Here is a 24,905-nt window from a genome sequence, read left to right on the forward strand (position 1 = left end):
ACATTTTGTTACCTTACAGCCTTATTCTAAAATAGATTAAAATGTGTTTTTTTTGTCATCAATCTGCACACAATACAAAGCATGATGACAAAGCATTTGTTAATTGATTAGAAAAGAAAACTGGAAATTTCACATTTATGTAAGCATTCCGACCCTTTACTCAGTACTTTGTTGCGGACCTTTGGCAGCGATTACATCCTCAAGCCTTCTTGGGTATGATGCTGCAAGCTTGTATTTGGGGAGTTTCTCCCATTCTTCTCTGCAGAACCTCTCAAGCCCTGTCAGGTTGGATGGGGAGTGTTGTTGCACAGCTATTTTCAGGTCTCTCCAGAGATGTTCAATCGGGTTTAGGTCCGGGCTCTGAATGGACCACTCAAGAACATTCCGAGACTTGTCCCGAAGCCACTCCTGCGTTGTCGTGGCAGTGTGCTTAGGGTCGTTGTCCTGTTGGAAGGTGAACCTTCACCCCAGTCTGAGGTCCTGAGCACTCAGGAGCAGGTTTTCATCAATAATCTCTCTGTACTTTGCCCCATTCATCTTTGCTTCAATCCTGACTAGTCTCCCAGGCCCTGCTGCTGACAAAGATCCCCACAGCATGATGCTGCCACCACAATGCTGCCACCACAATGCTGCCTTCACCATGCTGCCATCACCATGCTGCCACCACCATGCTGCCATCACCATAATGCCATCACCATGCTGCCATCACCATGCTGCCTTCACCATGCTGCCACCACCATGCTGCCATCACCATAATGCCATCACCATGCTGCCATCACCATGCTGCCTTCACAATGCTGCCACCACAATGCTGCCACCACAATGCTGCCACCACAATGCTGCCACCATCATGCTGTCTTCACCATGCTGCCACCACAATGCTGCCTTCACCATGCTGCCATCACCATGCTGCCATCACCATGCTGCCTTCACCATGCTGCCTTCACCATGCTGCCTTCACCATGCTGCCATCACAATGCTGCCACCACAATGCTGCCACCACAATGCTGCCACCATCATGCTGCCACCATCATGCTAACTTCACCATGATGCCTTCACCATGATGCCACCACAATGATTCAACCACAATGCTGCCTTCACCATGCTGCCATCACCATGCTGCCTTCACCATGCTGCCTTCACCATGCTGCTATCACCATGCCTCCATCACCATGCTGCCTTCACCATGCTGCCATCACCATGCTGCCATCACCATGCTGCCTTCACCATGCTGCCACCACCATGCTGCCACCACCATGCTGCCACCACAATGCTGCCACCACCATGCTGCCACCACCATGCTGCCATCACCATGCTGCCATCACCATGCTGCCTTCACAATGCTGCCACCACAATGCTGTCTTCACCATGCTGCCTTCACCATGCTGCCACCACAATGATGCCACCACAATGCTGCCTTCACCATGCTGCCATCACTATGCTGCCTTCACCATGCTGCCTTCACCATGCTGCCTTCACCATGCTGCCACCACCATGCTGCCATCACCATGCTGTCTTCACCATGCTGCCTTCACCATGCTGCCACCACAATGCTGCAACCACAATGCTGCCTTCACCATGCTGCCATCACCATGCTGCCTTCACCATGCTGCCTTCACCATGCTGCCTTCACCATGCTGCCACCACAATGCTGCCACCACAATGCTGCCACCACAATGCTGCCACCACAATGCTGCCATCACCATGCTGCCTTCACCATGCTGCCATCACCATGCTGCCATCACCATGCTGCCATCACCATGCTGCCTTCACCATGCTGCCATCACCATGCTGCCATCACCATGCTGCCATCACCATGCTGCCACCACCATGCTGCCACCACCATGCTGCCTTCACCATGCTGCCTTCACCATGCTGCCACCACAATGCTGCAACCACAATGCTGCCTTCACAATGCTGCCTTCACAATGCTGCCTTCACCATGCTGCCTTCACCATGCTGCCTTCACCATGCTGCCTTCACCATGCTGCCACCACAATGCTGCCACCACAATGCTGCCTTCACAATGCTGCCATCACCATGCTGCAACCACAATGCTACCTTCACCATGCTGCCATCACCATGCTGCCATCACCATGTTGCCACCAGAATGCTGCCTTCACCATGCTGCCATCACCATGCTGCCATCACCATGCTGCCTTCACCATGCTGCCATCACCATGCTGCCACCACCATTCTGCCACCATCATGCTGCCATCACCATGCTGCCTTCACCATGCTGCCTTCACCATGCTGTCTTCACCATGCTGCCATCACCATGCTGCCATCACCATGCTGCCATCACCATGCTGCCATCACCATGCTGCCATCACCATGCTGCCATCACCATGCTGCCATCACCATGTTCCACTGTAGGGTTTCCTCCAGATGTGACATTTGGCATTCAGGCCAAAGAGTTCAATCTTAGTTTCATCAGGTCTGAGAGTCTTTAGGGGCCTGTTGGCAAACTCCAAGCAGGCTGTCATGTGCCTTTTACTGAGGAGTGTCTTCCGTATGGCCACTATACCATAATGGCCTGATTGGTGGAGTGCTGTAGAAATGGTTGTCCTTCTGGAAGTTTCTCCCATCTCCACAGAGGAACTCTGGAGCTCTGTCAGAGTGACCATCATATTCTTGGATGCACCTGACCTCCATTTCAAGTCTCATAGCAAAAGGGCTGAATATTTATTTAAATGAGGTATTTCTGTTTTTATTTTTAATACATTAGCAAACATTTCTAAAAACCTGATTTTGCTTTGTCATTATGGGTACAGTGTATTTGTCTTTGATCCATTTTAGAGTTAAGGTTGTAACGTCACAAAATGTGTAAAAAGTCAAGGGGTCTGAATACTTTCGGGAAGGCAATGTACTTCCATTCATGTTTTCAACTGTTACCAGGGAACCTTCAGACGAGTCCTGTGAGGCATGCGGATGTCCTAGAGACAGATGAGTCCTGTGAGGCATGCGGATGTCCTAGAGACAGACGAGTCCTGTGAGGCATGCGGATGTCCTAGAGACAGACGAGTCCTGTGAGGCATGCGGATGTCCTAGAGACAGACGAGTCCTGTGAGGCGGATGTCCTAGAGACAGACGAGTCCTGTGAGGCATGCAGATGTCCTAGAGACAGACGAGTCCTGTGAGGCGGATGTCCTAGAGACAGACGAGTCCTGTGAGGCGGATGTCCTAGAGACAGACGAGTCCTGTGAGGCATGCGGATGTCCTAGAGACAGACGAGTCCTGTGAGGTATGCGGATGTCCTAGAGACAGACGAGTCCTGTGAGGCATGCGGATGTCCTAGAGACAGACGAGTCCTGTGAGGCATGCGGATATCCTAGAGACAGACGAGTCCTGTGAGGCATGCGGATGTCCTAGAGACAGACGAGTCCTGTGAGGCATGCGGATGTCCTAGAGACAGACGAGTCCTGTGAGGCATGCGGATGTCCTAGAGACAGACGAGTCCTGTGAGGCATGCGGATGTCCTAGAGACAGACGAGTCCTGTGAGGCATGCGGATGTCGTAGAGACAGACGAGTCCTGTGAGGCATGCGGATGTCCTAGAGACAGACGAGTCCTGTGAGGCATGCGGATGTCCTAGAGACAGACGAGTCCTGTGAGGCATGCGGATGTCCTAGAGACAGACGAGTCCTGTGAGGCGGATGTCCTAGAGACAGACGAGTCCTGTGAGGCGGATGTCCTAGAGACAGACGAGTCCTGTGAGGCATGCAGATGTCCTAGAGACAGACGAGTCCTGTGAGGCGGATGTCCTAGAGACAGACGAGTCCTGTGAGGCGGATGTCCTAGAGACAGACGAGTCCTGTGAGGCATGCGGATGTCCTAGAGACAGACGAGTCCTGTGAGGCATGCGGATGTCCTAGAGACAGACGAGTCCTGTGAGGCATGCGGATGTCCTAGAGACAGACGAGTCCTGTGAGGCATGCGGATGTCCTAGAGACAGACGAGTCCTGTGAGGCGGATGTCCTAGAGACAGACGAGTCCTGTGAGGCGGATGTCCTAGAGACAGACGAGTCCTGTGAGGCGGATGTCCTAGAGACAGACGAGTCCTGTCAGGCGGATGTCCTAGAGACAGACGAGTCCTGTGAGGCGGATGTCCTAGAGACAGACGAGTCCTGTGAGGCGGATGTCCTAGAGACAGACGAGTCCTGTGAGGCGGATGTCCTAGAGACAGACGAGTCCTGTGAGGCGGATGTCCTAGAGACAGACGAGTCCTGTGAGGCGGATGTCCTAGAGACAGACGAGTCCTGTGAGGCGGATGTCCTAGAGACAGACGAGTCCTGTGAGGCGGATGTCCTAGAGACAGACGAGTCCTGTGAGGCGGATGTCCTAGAGACAGACGAGTCCTGTGAGGCGGATGTCCTAGAGAAAAACAACCCACATGTACATGTTTGTGAGAGTCTCGATAGTTTAGTAGCTAAACCGTTCAGACGCTACAGAGGATTTTGTGAGAAGACCGATTTTTCGGGATGTCTCATGGTCTGACAAACACCGCTGTAGCTCTGTCACCTTCACCGTAGACGAGGAAGTGCTACATCGGTGGATAAAGAGGCATCTAATGCAAAAAGGCAAATATCTCTAGTTTAAACTGACAGGGATTTTTGGGAGATTCTTTTTTTAATGCAATTTACATTTCTACGGGGCCACGGACATCGACCTTAGGTTAGATGGAATGTCAATTAACTTATCGATGATGAAGTAGACCAGGAAGGAATGCTTAATCAGGAAGCCGGAGCATGGATCTGAGATTGTGATTCGGTGACAGAGGAATACTGTTGTGACTTTTAAATCATTCATTTAGAACTATCTGATTATATTGTCCTAAAACACTGAGCTGGATGTCTGTGAGCATGTAAGTGTCTGTCTTTGTGTTTATGTGTTTATGTGTGTCTGTGTGCGTGTATATGCGTGTGTGTGTGTGTGTGTGAGCGTGTGTGTGTGTGTGTGTGTGTCTGTGAGTATGTGGGTGTGTGTGTGCATATCTGTGTGTGTCTGTGTTTGTGTGTGCATATCTTTCTGTGTCTGTGTATGTGTGTGTGTGTCTGTGTTGTGTGTGTCTGTGTGTGTGTGTGTGTGTGTCTGTGTGTGTGCGTGTGTGTGTGTGTGTGTGTGTGTGTGTGTTTGTGTGTGTGTGTGTGTGTGTATGTCTGTGTGTATGTCTGTGTGTGTGCATATCTGAGTGTGTCTGTGTATGTGTTTGTGTTTGTGTGTTTCTGTGGGGGTGTGTGTGTGAGCGTGCATATCTGTGCATGTCAGCCTCTCCGAGATATCTATTCAGATGACCTGTTCTGTGTAATGGACAAATGCTGCAAATGTGCTCTCCAGTAAGGAAAATAATTGCCATAGATTAATTAAGAACCAATCCATGTTCATTTTACTGTCAGTCTCCCCTGAGACAGCCAATAGACGCCATGACAACTAGACTCTACTGTTCCCAATGACTCCCCTGTCCTGTTGACCATGTGTGTCAGTGTTCATTTAGTTATCAAAAGTAGCGACTAAAATATTTTGTCTAATACATATTTTTGCAGTGGCAATTGACGGGGAGCAAGCAATGACAGGGTCCGGGTGGTGCAGTGGTCTAGGGCACTGCATCGCAGTGCTAGCTGTGCCACCAGAGTCTCTGGGTTCGCGCCCAGGCTGGGCTGGGTTCGCGCCTAGGCTCTGTCGCAGCCGGCCGCAACCGGGAGGTCCGTGGGGCGACGCACAATTGGCATAGCGTCGTCCGGGTTAGGGACGGTTTGGCCGGTAGGGATATCCTTGTCTCAGTATGTAAAAATGTAATAAAATGTATGCACTCTACTGTAAGTCGCTCTGGATAAGAGCGTCTGCTAAAATGTAAAAAATGTCCACTCCGGCGCCACCTTCCATTGTACACATCACGCAGGTGATTTTCTTGCTTCCCCACCAGTCACGACCACAATATTAAAAACAATAGCACCATTGAGTTTAACTAACCTCCAGACGAGCTTCAATGCCAATCCTTTCGTGGCCTCCAACTGCTCTTAAAAATGCAAGTAAAACTATATGCATGCTCTTCATCCGATCGTTGCCCGCACCTGCCTGCCCGTCCAGCATCACTACTCTGGACGGTTCTGACCTAGAATATGTGGACAACTACAAATACATAGGTGTCTGGTTAGACTGTAATCTCTCTTTCCAGACTCACATTAAAACCTCTTTGGGCTAGGGGCAGTATTTTCACATCCAGATGAAAAGCATGCCCAAAGTAAACTGCTTGCTACTCAGGCCCAGAAGCTAGGATATGCATAGTATTAGTAGATTTGGATAGAAAACACTCTGAAGTTTCTATAACTGTTTTAATAATGTCTGTGAGTGTAACAACTGATTTGGCAGGCGAAACCCCAAGGACAATCCATCCAGGGAAAAACATTTTTGAGCTCAATCTGTTTTCCATTTTATTTCTATGGCAATCGCTTTTTAATAGAAATATGTTTGCAGTTTCTATGGCTTCCACTAGATGTCAACAGTCTTTAGAAATTGGTTGATGTTTTTCCTTTGAGAATTGAAGAAGTAGCCCTGTTATTTCCATGTGTCACTCCAAGTGCTCTCTAATGTTTTGGTGCGCACGACCTGGAACGTGCTTCACTTTGTTTTCGTCCGGTATTGAGCACAGTATTTCCCGTTTAAAATGTTATCGATTATTTACGTTTTAGGATTCATACATTTGGATTAGGAACGTTGTTTGAAATGTTTGGACGAAGTTTCCAGGTAACTTATTAGATACTCTGCATGTTGGGCGAGTTGGAACCGGTGTTTTTCTAAATCAAACGTGCCAATAAATGAACATGTTGGCGATATAAAGAAGCAATTTATCGATCAAAAGGACCATTTGTGATGTTTATGGGACATTTTGGAGTGCCAACAGAAGAACATCTTCAAAGGTAAGGCATGAATTATATCGTTATTACTGACTTTTGTGTAGCACCTGCCTGGTTGAACTCTGATTTTCATGTGTTGGTATGCTGGGCGCTGTCCACAGATAATGGCATTGTCTGCTTTTGCCGAAAAAGAATTTTTTAAATCTGACAATGCGACTGGATTAACAAGAAGTTCATATTTAAACCGATGTACACTGCTCAAAAAAATAAAGGGAACACTTAAACAACACAATGTAACTCCAAGTCAATCACACTTCTGTGAAAACAAACTGTCCACTTAGGAAGCAACACTGATTGACAAAACATTTCACATGCTGTTGTGCAAATGGAATAGACAAAAGGTGGAAATTATAGGCAATTAGCAAGACACCCCCAATAAAGGAGTGGTTCTGCAGGTGGTGACCACAGACCACTTCTCAGTTCCTATGCTTCCTGGCTGATGTTTTGGTCACTTTTGAATGCTGGCGGTGCTTTCACTCTAGTGGTAGCATGAGACGGAGTCTACAACCCACACAAGTGGCTCAGGTAGTGCAGCTCATCCAGGATGGCACATCAATGCGAGCTGTGGCAAGAAGGTTTGCTGTGTCTGTCAGCGTAGTGTCCAGAGCATGGAGGCGCTACCAGGAGACAGGCCAGTACATCAGGAGACGTGGAGGAGGCCGTAGGAGGACAACAACCCAGCAGCAGGACCGCTACCTCCGCCTTTGTGCAAGGAGTAGCAGGAGGAGCACTGCCAGAGCCTTGCAAAATGACCTCATGCAGGCCACAAATGTGCATGTGTCTGCTCAAACAGGCAGAAACAGACTCCATGAGGATGGTATGAGGGCCCGACGTCCACATGTGGGCGTTGTGCTTACAGCCCAACACCATGCAGGATGTTTGGCATTTGCCAGAGAACACCAAGATTGGCAAATTCGCCACTGGCGCCCTGTGCTCTTCACAGATGAAAGCAGGTTCACACTGAGCACATGTGACAGACGTGAAAGAGTCTGGAGAAGCCGTGGAGAACGTTCTGCTGCCTGCAACATCCTCCAGCATGACCGGTTTGGCGGTGGGTCAGTCATGGTCAGCAGCATACCACCCTTCATACCACTACTGGCTTGCTTCTGAAGCTAAGCAGGGTTGGTCCTGGTCAGGCCCTGGATGGGAGACCAGATGCTCCTGGAAGTGGTGTTGGAGGGCCAGTAGGAGGCACTCTTTCCTCTGGTCTAAAAAATATCCCAATGCCCCAGGGCAGTGATTGGGGACACTGCCCTGTGTAGGGTGCCGTCTTTCGGATGGGACGTTAAACGGGTGTCCTGATTCTCTGAGGTCATTAAAGATCCCATGGCACTTATCGTAAGAGTAGGGGTGTTAACCCCGGTGTCCTGGCTAAATTCCCAATCTGGCCCTCAAACCATCATGGTCACCTAATAATCCCCAGTTTACAATTGGCTCATTCATCCCCCTCCTCTCCCCTGTAACTATTCCCCAGGTCGTTGCTGCAAATGAGAACGTGTTCTCAGTCAACTTACCTGGTAAAATAACGGTAAAATAAAATAAAAATAAATAAAAATGGTGTGGGGTGGCATTTCTTTGGGGGGCCGCACAGCCCTCCATGTGCTCGCCAGAGGTAGCCTGACTGCCATTAGGTACCGAGATGAGATCCTCAGACCCCTTGTGAGACCATATGCTGGTGCGGTTGGCCCTGGGTTCCTCCTAATGCAAGACAATGCTAGACCTCATGTGGCTGGAGTGTGTCAGCAGTTCCTGCAAGAGGAAGGCATTGATGCTATGGACTGGCCCGCCCGTTCCCCAGACCTGAATCCAATTGAGCACATCTGGGACATCATGTCTCGCTCCATCCACCAACGCCACGTTGCACCAGAGACTGTCCAGGAGTTGGCGGATGCTTTAGTCCAGGTCTGGGAGGAGATCCCACAGGAGACCATCCGCCACCTCATCAGGAACATGCCCAGGCGTTGTAGCGAGGTCATACAGGCACGTGGAGGCCACACACACTACTGAGCCTCATTTTGACTTGTTTTAAGGACATTACATCAAAGTTGGATCAGCCTGTAGTGTGGTTTTCCACTTTAATTTTGAGTGTGACTCCAAATCCAGACCTCCATGGGTTGATAAATTTGATTTCCATTGATAATTTTTGTGTGATTTTGTTGTCTGCACATTCAACTATGTAAAGAAAAAAGTATTTAATAAGAATATTTCATTCATTCAGATCTAGGATGTGTTATTTCAGTGTTCCCTTTATTTTTTTGAGCAGTGTATAACACCTGTATGTTTTATGAATTCTTATTATGAGTATTTCTGTTTTTGAATTTGGTGCACTGAAATTTCACTGGGTGTTGTCAAATCGATCCCGCAAAAGGGATTGGCGCACGAAGGGATCCATAAGAAGTTTTAAGCATCTCCAATCCAAAATTAAATCTAGAATCGGCTTCCTATTTCGCAACAAAACAATCCTTCACTCATGCTGCCAAACATATCCTCGTAAAACTGATTATCCTGCCGATCCTTGATCGGATGCAGTCTATCACAGTGCCATCCGTTTTGTCACCAAAGCCCCATATACTACCCACCACTGCAACCTGTATGATCTCGTTGGCTGGCCCTCACTTCATATTTGTCGCCAAACCCACTGGCTCCAGGTCATCTATAAGTCTTTGCTAGGTAAAGCCCCGCCTCATCTCAGCTCACTGGTCACCATAGCAGCACCCACCCGTAGCACGCGTTCCAGCAGGTATATTTCACTGGTCATCCCCAAAGCCAATTCCTCCTTTGTTCGCCTTTCCTTCCAGTTCTCTGCTGCCAATCACTGGAACGAACTGCAAAAATCACTGAAGCTGGAGACTCATATCTCCCTCTCTAACTTTAAGCACCAGCTGTCAGAGCAGGTCACAGATCACTGCACCTGTACATAGCCCATCTGTAAATAGCCCATCCAACTACCTCATCCTCATACTATTATTTTCTTTTTGCTCCTTTGCACCCCAGTATCTCTACTTGTACATTCATCATCTGCACATCTATCACTTCAGTGTTTAATAGCTAAATTGTAATTATTTCGCTACTTTGAACTATTTATTGTCTCACCTCCCTTATCTTACCTCATTTGCACACACTGTACATAGACTTTTATCTATTGTATTATTGACTGTATGTTTGTTTATTCCATGTGTAACTGTGTTGTTTTGTGTCGCACTGCGTTGCTTTATCTTGGCCAGGTCGCAGTTTTAAATGAGAACTTGTTCTCAACCAGCCTAGCTGGTTAAATAAAAGGTGAAATAAAACATTTAAATTAGAAGTAAGGGTTCTATAACGCTATGCAAGAGTCATTATATGGTAAGGGTTCTATGACGCTACACAAGAGTCATTAGAAGGTAAGGGTTCTATGACGCTACACAAGAGTCATTAGAAGGTAAGGGTTCTATGACGCTACACAAGAGTCATTGAACGTGGCCCTGCTAACATTACCAGTAGCCTACTGAATGTGGCCGTGGGACTGGACCAGGACTCGAGGTTTAGTGACTCGACTACATCACTGGGCGGAACAGTCATCAGCTCCCTTTCAAAGTCAATAGGCCCGTGCTAATTCTGGATATCAACATGGCAGCGTGTGTGTGTGTGTGTGTGTGTGTGTGTGTGTGTGTGTGTGTGTGTGCATATGTGTGTGTGCATATGTGTGTGTGTGTGTGCACGTGTATGCGTGTGTGTGCATATGTGTGTGTGTGTGTGTGTGCACGTGTATGCGTGTGTGTGCATATGTGTGTGTGTGTAAAAATGTGCGTGTGTGTGCATGTGTATGCGTGTGTGTTTATACGTGTGTGTGTGTGTGTGTGCGTGTGCGTGTGCGTGTGCGTGTGCGTGTGTGTGTGTGTGTGTGTGTGTGTGTGTGTGTGTGTGTGTGTGTGTGTGAATATGTGTTTGTATACAGTATGTGTGCATCTGAGAGTGTGCAGATCAAATAGTAAGTCATTGCTGATGAAAAATATGAACATGAGAGGAAGGGAAAGGTAGACTGATTTTAAAGTCGGCTCCATGTTGCATAATTACCTCACACATTACACAGGAAAGAGAAGGTACAATTACGATAAAAGCTTAGAGGATTTCATGGCAATCTGGGAAACTCTCTATGAGGGCTGCCGAGTCATAGCTTTTAGTTGATCTAACAGGCGTGCTCATATAGGATCTAGAAAAACACACACAGGAACACACATGAACACACAGGAACACACACACACAGTCACACACACACACACACACACACACACACATACACACACACACACATACAGTCACACACACAGTCACACACACACAGTCACACACACACACATGAACACACAGGAACACACACACACAGTCACACACACACACACACACACACACACACACACAGTCACACACACACACACACACACACACACACACACACACACACACACACACACACACACACACACACACACACACACACACACACACACACACACACACACACACACACACACACACACACACACACACATACAGTCACACACACAGTCACACACACACAGTCACACACACACACAGTCACACACACAGCTGTACTTCTTTACTATAACCTCTAAGGGAATCTAGTTGGAGTCTAGTCGCCTTCACAAGTGGTAGCAACAGCAAAACGCCACAGCTATTTCAAGGTCCCAGTCCTTAGTGCCCGCAAGTGGATTAAATTAGACCCCCCCCCCCCCCCCCAAACACACACACACACACACACTACAAAGTCAGGATTAGGGAGACACACACATTTATCATATTTGGTCCCCTGTGGGCGCTGTGCCACAAATAATCACCACTGATTGACGTCAACTGAGAGAAAAACATTCAAAAAATAGAGTCTGGGATTCAAATCGTAAACCCCGGCAACAATGTTCATCACAGTATATGACTTCAAATCAGACTCTGATTCCAAGACAATTGAATATGGATGAATGCAGCTCCATTTCATAAAAAACAGGGAGACGTTAGTGAGATGTTTGTCTCTCATGGCTACCTCTGCAGTGGTTCAGAACCACGACTGACCTCTATCTTTGCAGTGGTTCAGAACCACGACAGACCTCTAAAGGGCTCTTCTTTATTTATGTCTGTGTGTGTATCCCTAAGATGCTACATGCCCTTAAACTGTCCTCTGGGATTCTCAGATGTGCTGGGGGAGAGAGACTGCAGAGTCACAAACAACCACATAGTGGAAGCAGAGTCCATACTCACCAATACGCTACAATGCAGTCAGAGGGGTGACAGAGAGAGGGGGGAGAAGGGGGGGGGGGAGTTTGACAGGAGGGAAAAAGAGAGAGAGAGACAGGAAGAAAGAGAGAGAGAGAGTGAAAAAGAGAAAGATGGGAGAGAGAGAGAGACAGAAGATAGAGAGAGATGGGGAGAGAGACAGGTAGAGAGAGAGAGAGACGGGAAGAGAGAGAGATTGGGAGTGAGAGAGAGTAAAGTAAAGAGATGGGAGAGAGAGAAAGAGAGAGAGAGTGAAATAGAGAAAGATAGGAGAGAGAGATAGAGACAGACTAGGATAGAGAGAGAGAGAGAGAGAGAGAGAGAGACAGCGAGTCAGAGAGAGAGATAGAGAGAGACTAGGAGAGAGAGAGAGAGAGAGAGAGAGAGAGAGAGAGAGAGAGAGAGAGAGAGAGAGAGAGAGAGAGAGAGAGAGAGAGAGAGAGAGAGAGAGAGAGAGAGTCAGAGAGAGAGATAGAGAGGGGGAAGAAGGAGAAAAAGAGAGAGTGAAAGAGAGAAGGACGGGAGAGAGAGAGACGGGGAGAGATGGGGAGAGAGAGACGGGAAGAGAGAGAGATAGACGGGTGAGAGAGAGATGGGGAGAGAGACAGGAGAAAGAAAAAAGAAGAAGGGAGATGTCTGTCAAGAGAAGACAGGCTATGTGTCAGGTTTTGGCCAGGACTATTCAGGTTTTGGTCCCTAGATGTCCCCATTGCGCCTTTTTGAACCTTTATTTGTTTTTCCCTTCTAGTTATTGTTTTCACCTGTGCCTCATTTTCTTGTAGGTATTTAAACCATTAGTGTCCCTCAGTTCTTTGCTCTGTGTTTGTATGTTAGCACCCAGCCCCAGCCATGCTGTGAACATATATTTCTCTTGTTGGATTTTCCAGAGGTACTCTGGTTTTGTTCTTGTTTATTTTTTATTAGTCTTTTGAGGTTTGTTTTTTCCCTTCTTTTCTTAACACTTTGTGGATTTTCTTTGTATTTTGGAGGATATCCGTTTTTTCTCTTGGCTTTACTTTTGACGTTGTGGATTTATATTTTTGCCTGAAGATCTTTTACCTTGATTAAACCACCGTCTCTAGTACTGCTGTGTCTGCCTCATCTTCTGGGTTCTGTCGACTATTAGTGACTGTTTCTCACACCGGGTCCTGACACTATGTGCACACTGCCCACAAAAGGAGGTAGAAACTGAGCTACACTTCCTAACCTCCTGCCAAAAGTATGACCATATTACAGACACACATTTCCCTCAGATTACACAGACCCACAAAAAAATCAAATTTTGATAAACTCCCTTATTTATTGGGTGAAATACCAGTGTGCCATCACGATAGCAATATCTATGAACCTGTTGCCACAAGAAATGGGCAACCAGTGAAAAACAAACACACATTTTCCCTTTTGTATTTAACTATTTGAACTTCATAACCCCTGTCCAATCTGATAATCATCTGACAACAGAAGCCCGGTGGAGTGGAGGGACAGTGGATGGGGTATGTGTGTGGTTGTCACGGCCGTCAACAGAAGCCCGGTGGAGCGGAGGGACAGTGGATGGGGTATGTGTGTGGTTGTCACGGCCGTCAACAGAAGCCCGGTGGATTGGAGGGACAGTGGATGGGGTATGTGTGTGGTTGTCACGGCCGTCAACAGAAGCCCGGTGGAGTGGAGGGACAGTGGATGGGGTATGTGTGTGGTTGTCACGGCCGTTGAAGGAAGTGGACCAAAGCGCAGCGTGGTGAGCATACATATTCCTTTTTATTAGAAATGACACCGACAAAAACAATAAAAAATACAAAACAACCGTGAAGCTTAAGGGCTATGTGCCACAAACAAAGTTAACGTCCCACGCTGAACGGAGGGAAAAGGGCTAACTAAGTATGGTTCCCAATCAAAGACAACGATAGACAGCTGTCCCTGATTGAGAACCATACCTGGCCAAAACATAGAAATACAAAATCATAGAAAACTAAAACATAGAATGCCCACCCCAAATCACAGGGCGTGACAGTGGTGTGTGTGTGGGATGTGTGTGGTGTGTGTGGTGTGTGTGGTGTGTGTGGCGTGTGTGTGTGTGGTGTGTGTGCACACAAAAAATAGAAGCTAGAAGCTAAAGAAAACTCCCTGAGGTATACTTTTAAGTAGTTCAATTGCATTGTTAACCTTTACAATTAAGACCTGTATTGGTAGAAGAAGTAGAGGCTGAAATATTGTTTCTGCTCTGAAATATGACTAAAGATGATATTATGTTAATAAAGAGACACATACAGACCTCTCTGCATGGCTCAGGCCTTTATGTTAGAATTTCATTAGACCAATATCCCTTACACAGTGATTAGAGGTGAACAGTTAGCTTTCATATCAAATTGACCTCCATCTCTGTCTTCATATATTTCTCTCACTTCCTCTCTCTCTCTCTCTCCCTCCCCTCGGTCTCTCTCCCTCTCTCTCTCTTTCCCTCCTCTCTCACTTCCTCTCTCTCTCTCCCTCCCTCCCCTCTATCTCTCTTCCTCTCTCTCTCCCTCCCCTCTATCTCTCTTCCTCTCTCTCTTTCCCTCCTCTCTCTCTCCCTCCCTCCCCTCTATCTCTCTTCCTCTCTCTCTCCCTCCCCTCTATCTCTCTTCCTCTCTCTCTTTCCCTCCTCTCTCACTTCCTCTCTCTCTCTCCCTCCCTCCCCTCTATCTCTCTTCCTTTCTCTCTCCCTCCCCTCTATCTCTCTTCCTCTCTCTCTTTCCCTCCTCTCTCACTTCCTCTCTCTCTCGCTCTCCCTCCCCTCTATCTCTCTTCCTCTCGCTCTCCCTCCCCTCTATCTCTCTTCCTCTCTCTCTTTCCCTCCTCTCTCACTCTCCTCCTCCCTTTCCCCCTCTTTCGCTCGCTCTCTCTTTCACAAAATGTCTCTTTCACAAAATTTCCCTCCAAAATCCAAAATGAGGTTGAACTGAAACTGGGGAAGAATAGAGGAACGGAGCTGGATAGAGATGTTACCTCCAAGCTTTTATTTAATATGGTAAAAGCGGCTGGAATAATTTGTCAAATGCCTTCATTTTGTTTTCAGACATGCTTTTGATCAATCCATTTGAAAATCTCATAGAATTTACAGACTGTTGAAATAAGATACTTTTCTCTCTAGTCTCGAGACTTCTCCATGCATCACTATCTCTCTCTGATTATAAACACACATCACTATCTCTCTCTCTGAGTAATAACACACATCACTATCTCTCTCTCTGATTATAAACACACATCACTATCTCTCTCTCTGAGTAATAACACACATCACTATCTCTCTCTCTGAGTAATAACACGCATCACTATCTCTCTCTCTGAGTAATAACACACATCACTATCTCTCTGAGTAATAACACACATCACTATCTCTCTCTCTGAGTAATAACACACATCACTATCTCTCTCTCTGAGTAATAACACACATCACTATCTCTCTCTCTGAGTAATAACACGCATCACTATCTCTCTCTCTGAGTAATAACACACATCACTATCTCTCTGAGTAATAACACACATCACTATCTCTCTCTCTGAGTAATAACACACATCACTATCTCTCTCTCTGAGTAATAACACACATCACTATCTCTCTCTCTGAGTAATAACACACATCACTATCTCTCTGAGTAATAACACACATCACTATCTCTCTCTCTGAGTAATAACACACATCACTATCTCTCTGAGTAATAACACACATCACTATCTCTCTGAGTAATAACACAAATCACTATCTCTCTCTGAGTAATAACACACATCACTATCTCTCTGAGTAATAACACACATCACTATCTCTCTCTCTGAGTAATAACACACATCACTATCTCTCTCTCTGAGTAATAACACACATCACTATCTCTCTCTCTGAGTAATAACACACATCACTATCTCTCTCTCTGAGTAATAACACACATCACTATCTCTCTCTGACTAATCATTATGCGGTAAGGGTTCATATTCACCAGACAGCTCTCATTTCTCATTGTTGGTCATCATTATGCGGTAAGAGTTCATGTTAAAATCACTTCACTGATCTGGTGTATTGATAGTTCAATACGAGCTCATATTTAAAGGGTCCCAGTGGTCCTGTGTTCTCAGAGGTGTCATATCCAGCTGACCTTGTGAAGAGGCAGTTCCACAGATAGTAAATTAATAATACATTCCATAATAACATCATAATGGCCACGCAGCTGTAATTAGATGAATACATTCCATAATAGACATCATAATGGCCACGCAGCTGTAATTAGATGAATACATTCCATAATAGACATCATAATGGCCACGCAGCTGTAATTAGATGAATACATTCCATAATAACATCATAATGGCTACGCAGCTGTAATTAGATGAATACATTCCATAATAACATCATAATGGCCACGCAGCTGTAATTAGATGAATACATTCCATAATAGATATTGTTATAGCCACACAGTTGTAATTCCAACCCTTTCGCTGGTGTTTGCAATAAGTGTTTTCCCTCACAAGTCTCTGTCGGGTTGACCCTAAGAATAGCACCACAGGGTTATAATGGCCTGATTTACAGAATGTAAAGGGAGGGAGAGAACAGGAGGGAGAGAACAGGAGGGAGAGAACAGGAGGGAGCAATGGAGTGACTCAGGATCGATACGTATGTGTTTCCATTCATATGATAGGGAGAGAAACTGTGAAAGGCCATACAGACTTGACACAGCAAATAACTACAGAAGTTCATATATATATAAATGAGAGAGAGAGAGAGAGAGAGAGAGAGAGAGAGAGAGAGAGAGAGAGAGAGAGGGAGGGAGAGAGAGAGAGAGAGAGAGAGAGAGAGAGAGAGAGAGAGAGAGAGAGCATACAATTTCTATTCTGGCAATTCAACTTTAACGAAGATTTGACACAGCAAATAACTATAGCAGTTGATATAGTTGAGAGTGACAGAGAGAGAGATATTCTGGTCATTAAACTGTAACGCTGGGTTGCCTTGGGCAGAGTAAGGTTCCCAGAAAAACGGCAGAAACCACATTAATTTTTCAACAGCATCAACAATACAGTCTTTACCACAACTTCCCCTAGAGCCTTAAAGGGGAAACACTGGGATTTAGAGCACAAGCTAGATTTAGTTCCTAAAGTGTTTCCATTCCATTTTTGGGCTCCTAAATGGCGCTGCAGTCTAAGTCACTGCAGTTCAATGCAAGAGGCATCCTCCTCTGTGTTAATCCCAACACCGGCCTATGTGTTAATCCCAACACCAGCCTACGTGTTAATCCCAACACCAGCCTACGTGTTAATCCCCACACCAGCCTACGTGTTAATCTCTACACCAGCCTACGTGTTAATCCCAACACCAGCCTACGTGTTAATCTCCACACCGGCCTACGTGTTAATCCCCACACCAGCCTACGTGTTATCCCAACACCAGCCTACGTGTTAATCCCCACACCAGCCTACGTGTTAATCCCCACACCAGCCTACGTGTTAATCCCCACACCGGCCTACGTGTTAATCTCCTCACCGGCCTACGTGTTAATCTCCACACCGGCCTACGTGTTAATCTGTACACACGCATACGTGTTAATCCCCACACCGGCATACGTGTTAATCCCAACACCAGCCTACGTGTTAATCTCCACACCAGTTTACGTGTTAATACCCACACCGGCCTATGTGTTAATCCCAACACCAGCCTTCGTGTTCATCCCAACACCAGCCTACGTGTTAATCTCCACACCAGTTTACGTGTTAATCCCCACACCGGCCTATGTGTTAATCCCAACACCAGCCTTCATGTTCATCCCAACACCAGCCTACGTGTTAATCTCCACACCGGCCTACGTGTTAATCCCAACACCAGTCTACGTGTTAATCTGTACACCAGCATACGTGTTAATCTCCACACCAGTTTACGTGTTAATCCCCACACCGGCCTATGTGTTAATCCCAACACCAGCCTACGTGTTAATCTCCACACCAGACTACGTGTTGATCCCCACACTGGCCTACGTGTTAATCTCTACACCAGACTACGTGTTGATCTCCACACCAGACCACGTATGTGTTCATCCCAACACCAGCCCACAAATGAATCCTCACACCAGTATACGTGACACACACACACACACACAAGCACGCATGCAAAACAAAGGCTTCCACTTACCTCTCTCGCAGGTACGTGACCAGTACCCCGTGCCAGTACAATCGCAGATAAACCGGTTCCATCCCTCCTTGCAGACGCCTCTGTTCTTACACGGGTAGCTCTCACACTGTTTCCCCACCACTTTGTTGCACGACGGCTTGATGCCGGCGCCGTTCTGGGCCTCAGCGATCTGTCGGATGTCCTTGCTGCGCCCGTCGATGAAGAGGTCGCGCACGCAGCCAACGTAGCCATAGTTGAGCATGGCGGTCCACAGCTCGGTGGGCAGGATGAGGTTGGAGCGGTCTAAGGGTAGACCACCTAGGTACATGTCCCCCTCCAGGTCCAGGATCTCACTCTCTCCGCTGGCCATGAATGGAGTGCGCCGGCTGTTGACTGAGATGGTGCCTGGAGAGGGGAAAGTAATACAGAGAGGGTTGTACTGTAATATAGAGAGGGTTGCACTGCAATATAGAGAGGGTTGTACTGTAATATAGAGAGGGTATCACAGTCGCTCAGTAACTCCACTACCAGTGTGGGTTTGTATAGCCTACCCCGGCTCACTGAGAACCCCGCTTACCTCCCCCGGAGCAATATTCTGGGGATCCTGGAACCTGCCAGGGATGTATTTCTCACCTTCCTCATTTTTGATCTGCAGCCGTCTTCTTTCCCTTCGGATCGGTCGAAAATGGCGTATAATATTATGCTAATGTAGGGAAGGGAGCTCTACAGGGCTAAGGCAGTTTGGGAGCAACAATTTGTCATTTGTAGTCATCTGGGAGATTTAATGGCAGAGGTGTGGAAGGTGTTCCGATCTCCGGTATCTGGGAGAGAGGAGGTCTGAAAACTACTTGAATTACATCAGAATTCCCGTAGTGTGGCAGACTACGAGGTAGATTTTCGCACATTGGATGCCGAGAGTGCCTGGAATCCGGAGGCCCTGTTCGATATATTCTTTCTCGGACAATCAGAGGAGATAAAAGATGAGCTAGCATCTCGGAAGTTACCGTGGGACCTTGATTCCCTCATTGCCCTTACCATTAGGATTTATGGGCGTGTATGGGAATGCAGGCGTGAGAAGAGGTCAGATCTCGGTCACACTCGTTCATCCGCTGCTGCTTGCTCACCTCCGAAGGAATTCGGAAGTCCCCGAAGGCTGCATTTCTGAGAAGATCCAAAGCCACCCGAGTTTCCTCGAGAATCATCGTCTGATGGATGAGTTGCATACACTGAAGCCTATGCAACTGGGCAGCGCTAGATTATTGCCTAGGGAACGTTCAAGTAGGCTGAGCTCCAGCTGTTGTCTGTATTTGTGGTGCTTACAGAGACCAGACTCATTAGTAGGTACGAGTACACTGATGAGTCGGACTGGGAATTCTCTAATTCTCATGTGATCCTGTTTCACCTGTCTTTGTGCTTGTCTCCACCCCCTCCAGGTGTCACCAACCTTCCCCATTATCCCCTGTGTATTTATAATGTACATGTGTTTTCTGTTTGTCTGTTGCCTTACGTAATACCTTGTACATACTGCTCCTCCTTATCTAATACCCCGTTGTTGCTGTTCCTCCTTACGTAATACCTTGTTGATGCTGCTCCTCCTTACGTAATACCTTGTTGATGCTGCTCCTCCTTACGTAATACCTTGTTGATGCTCTTCCTCCTTACGTAATACCTTGTTGATGCTGCTCCTCCTTACGTAATACCTTGTTGATGCTGCTCCTCCTTATGTAATACCTTGTTGATGCTGCCCCTCCTTACGTAATACATTGTTGATGCTGCTCCTCCTTACGTAATACCCTGTTGATGCTGCTCCTCCTCATCTAATACCCTGTTGATGCTGCTCCTCCTTATTTAATACCTTGTAGATGCTGCTCCTCCTTATCTAATACCCTGTAGATGCTGCTCCTCCTTACGTAATACCCTGTTGATGCTGCTCCTCCTTACGTAATACCTTGTAGATGCTGCTCCTCCTTACGTAATACATTGTTGATGCTGCTTCTCCTTATCAAACACCTTGTTGATGCTGCTCCTCCTTACGTAATACCTTGTTGATGCTGCTCCTCCTTACGTAATACCTTGTTGATGCTGCTCCTCCTTATCTAATACCCTGTTGATGCTGCTCCTCCTTACGTAATACCTTGTTGATGCTGCTCCTCCTTATCAAACACCTTGTTGATGCTGCTCCTCCTTACGTAATACCCTGTTGATGCTGCTCCTCCTTACGTAATACCTTGTAGATGCTGCTCCTCCTTACGTAATACCTTGTAGATGCTGCTCCTCCTTACGTAATACCTTGTAGATGCTGCTCCTCCTTACGTAATACCCTGTTGATGCTGCTCCTCCTTACGTAATACCCTGTTGATGCTGCTCCTCCTTACGTAATACATTGTTGATGCTGCTCCTCCTTATCTAATACATTGTTGATGCTGCTCCTCCTTATCTAATACCCTGTTGATGCTGCTCCTCCTTACGTAATACCTTGTAGATGCTGCTCCTCCTTACGTAATACCTTGTTGATGCTGCTCCTCCTTTTCTAATACCCTGTTGATGCTGCTCCTCCTTACGTAATACCTTGTTGATGCTGCTCCTCCTTACGTAATACCTTGTAGATGCTGCTCCTCCTTACATAATACCTTGTTGATGCTGCTCCTCCTTATCTAATACCCTGTTGATGCTGCTCCTCCTTACGTAATACCTTGTTGATGCTGCTCCTCCTTATCTAATACCCTGTCGTTGCTGCTCCTCCTTACGTAATACCTTGTTGATGCTGCTCCTCCTTATCAAACACCTTGTTGCTGCTGCCCCTCCTCTCTCACACTCCCCTCTCCCCATCTCTCAATCACTCCCTATTCTCACTCTCCCCCCAATCTCCTCCCTTTCTCTCCATCTTCAAGCCCATCTATCTCTTACTCTTGATCTTGAGTTATGTGTGTGTGAGCTGTTGGATCGATTGCAGTGTAGAGCAGTGTATCACTCTGTGCCCAGTGGTGGTCCAACGGGTGTCTCAGAGGACATTAGAGATTTCAGACGGACAGCCTACAATGTTAGGGCTGCATAGGTGACGGTCATTGCAGCACACATTACTGAATTTGATCTACAACTCCCGCCACACAAACATGGGCAGGGGTACACATAGAAGAACACAGAAGCAAGTATACTAGCGAGGTCAACCGTGATACAAAACAGTTTTCAACGTTCATCTATGTCTGAGGACGTCAGGAGATGATATGGAAACCACTAGGGGCAACATTGAGCGCTGATACCTTCAAGTAGATTTCGGGTTTGCTAGGGAAAGGGAAAAAGGATCGGGGTATACCTAGTCAGTTGTACAACTGAATACCTCAACTGAAATGTGTCTCCTGCATTTAACCCAACCCCTCTGAATCGGAGAGGTGAGGGGGGCTGACTTAATCGACATCCACTTCTTCGGCACCCAGGGAACAGTGGGTTAACTGCCTTGCTCAGGGGGCAGATGGACAGATTTTTACCTTGTCAGCTCGGGGATTCGATCCAGCAACCTGCGTTGTGGATGGGCGTAAGCATCTACCTCCGATTCAAAAGATTGTATGTAATTCCACAATAGAGTTGTTTTTAATATGTTTTGTTTTTAGCCTATCCCAAACCTTAATCCTTACCTCAATCATTCGGACCAACCCTTATCTAAAATATTCAGAGTTAATGCCTAACATTAATAACTTGGAGAAAATGCATAAACTGAACCCTAATCTTATAAATTCAGAGTTAGGCAAGGAGAGGGCAGCAACAGGGTATTAGGCAAGGAGGGGTCAGCAACAGGGTATTAGGCAAGGAGGGGTCAGAAACAGGATATTAGGTAAAGAGGGGGCAGCAACAGGGTATTAGATAAGGAGGGGGCAGCAACAGGGTATTAGATAAGGAGGGGGCAGCAACAGGGTATTAGATAAGGAGGGGGCAGCAACAGGGTATTAGGTAAGGAGGGGGCAGCAACAGGGTATTAGGTAAGGAGTTGGCAGCAACAGGGTATTAGATAAGGAGTGGGCAGCAACAGGGTATTAGATAAGGAGGGGGCAGCAACAGGGTATTAGATAAGGAGGGGGCAGCAACAGGGTATTTGATAAGGAGGGGGCAGCAACAGGGTATTAGGTAAGGAGGGGTCAGAGACAGGGCATTATATAAGGAGGGGTCAGAAACAGGAGATTATAAAAGGAGGGGGCAGCAACAGGGTATTAGATAAAGAGGGGGCAGCAACAGGGCATTAGATAAGGAGGGGCAGCAACAGGGTATTAGATAAGGAGGGGCAGCAACAGGGTATTAGGTAAGGAGGGGCAGCAACAGGGTATTAGATAAGGAGGTTTCAGAAACAGGGTATTAGATAAGGAGGGGCAGCAACAGGGTATTAGGTAAGGAGGGGGCAGCAACAGGGTATTAGGTAAGGAGGGGTCAGCAACAGGGTATTAGATAAGGTGGGGTCAGAAACTGGGTATTAGATAAGGAGGGGGCAGCAACAACAGGGTATTATATAAGGAGGGGCAGCAACAGGGTATTAGGTAAGGAGGGGGTAGCAACAACAGGGTATTATATAAGGAGGGGTCAGCAACAGGGTATTAGGTAAAGAGGGGGCAGCAACAACGGGGTATTAGATAAGGAGGGGCAGCAACAGGGTATTAGGTAAGGAGGGGGCAGCAACAACAGGGTATTATATAAGAGGTAAGGAGGGGAAGCAACAGTCTATTAGGTTAGAAGGGGGCAGCAACAGGGTATCATATAAGAGGTAAGGAGGGGCAGCAACAGTCTATTATATAAGAGGTAAGGAGGGGAAGCAACAGGATAATAGGTAAGAGGTAAGGATGGGAAGCAACATGATAATAGGTAAGGAGGTGGCAGCAACAGGGTATTATGAAAGAAGTAAGGAGGGGCAGCAACAGGGTTGTAGTTAAGAGTTAAGAAGGGGCAGAAACAGGGTATTAGGTAAGAGTTAAGTAGGTGCAGAAACAGGGTATTATATAAGAGGTGAAGATGGGGCAGCAACAGGGTATTACAATAGAGGTAAGGAGGGGCAGCAACAGTGTATTATATAAGAGGTAAGGAGGGGGCAGCAACAGGGTATTATATAAGAGGTAAGGAGGGGGCAGCAACAGGGTATTACAATAGAGGTAAGGAGGGGCAGCAACAGTGTATTATATAAGAGGTAAGGAGGGGGCAGCAACAGGGTATTATATAAGAGGTAAGGAGGGGGCAGCAACATGGTATTATATAAGAGGTAAGGAGGGGGCAGCAACAGGGTATTATATAAGAGGTAAGGAGGGGCAGCAACAGGGTATTATATAAGAGGTAAGGAGGGGGCAGCAACAGGGTATTATATAAGATGTAAGGAGGGGGCAGCAACAGGGTATTATATAAGAGGTAAGGAGGGGCAGCAACAGGGTATTATGAAAGAGTTAAGCAGGGCAGAAACAGGGTATTATATAAGAGGTAAGGAGGGGCAGCAACAGGGTATTATATAAGAGGTAAGGAGGGGGCAGCAACAGGGTATTATAATGAGGTAAGGAGGGGCAGCAACAGGGTATTATGAAAGAGTTAAGCAGGGCAGAAACAGGGTATTATGAAAGAGTTAAGCAGGGCAGGGACAGGCTATTATGAAAGAGTTAAGCAGGGCAGAAAAAAGGTATTAGGTAAGAGGTAAGAAAGGTCCTAGAAATGTCAATATACAGTGCATTCAGAAAGTATTCAGACCCCTTGACTTTTCCCACATTTTGTTATGTTAAAGCCTTATTCAAAACCCTTTTTCTTCATCAACATACACACAATACCTGCATAATAACAAAGCAAAAATAGCTACAAGCTTGGCACACCTGTATTTGGGGAGTTTCTCCCACTCTCTGCAGATCCTCTCAAGCTCTCTCTTGGATGGGGAGCATCGCTGCACAGACATTTCAGGTCTCTCAGAGATGTTCAATCGGGTTCAAGTCTGGGCTCTGGCTGGGCCACTCAAGGACATTAATATACTAGTCCCAAAGCCACTCCTGCGTTGTCTTGGCTGTGTACTCAGGGTTGTTGTCCTGTTGGAAGGTCAACCTTCGCACCAATCGGAGGCCCTGAGCGCTCTGGAGTAGGTTTTCATCAAGGATCTCTCTGTACTTTGCTCCGTTCATCTTTCCCTCCATCCTGACTAGTCTCCCAGTCCCTGCCGCTGAAAAACATCCTCACAACATGATGCTGCCAACACCATGCTTCACTGTATGGATGGTGCCAGGTTTCCTCCAGACGTGACACTTGGCATTCAGCCCAAAGAGTAACATTTTGGTAACATCAGACCAGAGAATCTTGTTTCTCATGGTCAGATTCCTTTAAGTGCCTCTTGGCAAACTCCAAACGGCCTGTCTTCTCTTTACTGAGGAGTGGCTTCCGTCTGGCCACTCTACCATAAAGGCCTGCTTGGTGGAGTGCTGCAGAGATGGTTGTCCTTCTGGAAGGTTCTCCCATCTCCACAGAGGAACTCTGGAGCTCTGTCAGAGTGACTATCGGGTTCTTGCCCACCTCGCTGACCAAGGCCCTTCTCCCCCGATGACTCAATTTGGCCGGGCGTCCGGCGTCTTGATGGTTCCAAACTTCTTCCATTTAAGAATG

The 24,905-nt window shown here is 46.9% G+C and overlaps 1 protein-coding gene across 1 annotated transcript in view; it reads right to left on the reverse strand.

Annotated features, from left to right (window-relative positions):
• The window catches only part of LOC129813206 (neurexin-3a-like), a 789,442-nt gene that overhangs the window by 545,347 nt on the left and 219,190 nt on the right, over window positions 1–24,905 (reverse strand). The window contains exon 10 of the mRNA XM_055865477.1: window positions 18,324–18,707. Within this exon, the coding sequence (XP_055721452.1) occupies window positions 18,324–18,707 (384 nt within the window). The remainder of the gene's footprint in view (window positions 1–18,323; window positions 18,708–24,905) is intronic.

The sequence above is a fragment of the Salvelinus fontinalis genome, chromosome 16, assembly GCF_029448725.1.
Source record: "Salvelinus fontinalis isolate EN_2023a chromosome 16, ASM2944872v1, whole genome shotgun sequence".
Taxonomy (NCBI): Eukaryota; Metazoa; Chordata; class Actinopteri; order Salmoniformes; family Salmonidae; genus Salvelinus; species Salvelinus fontinalis.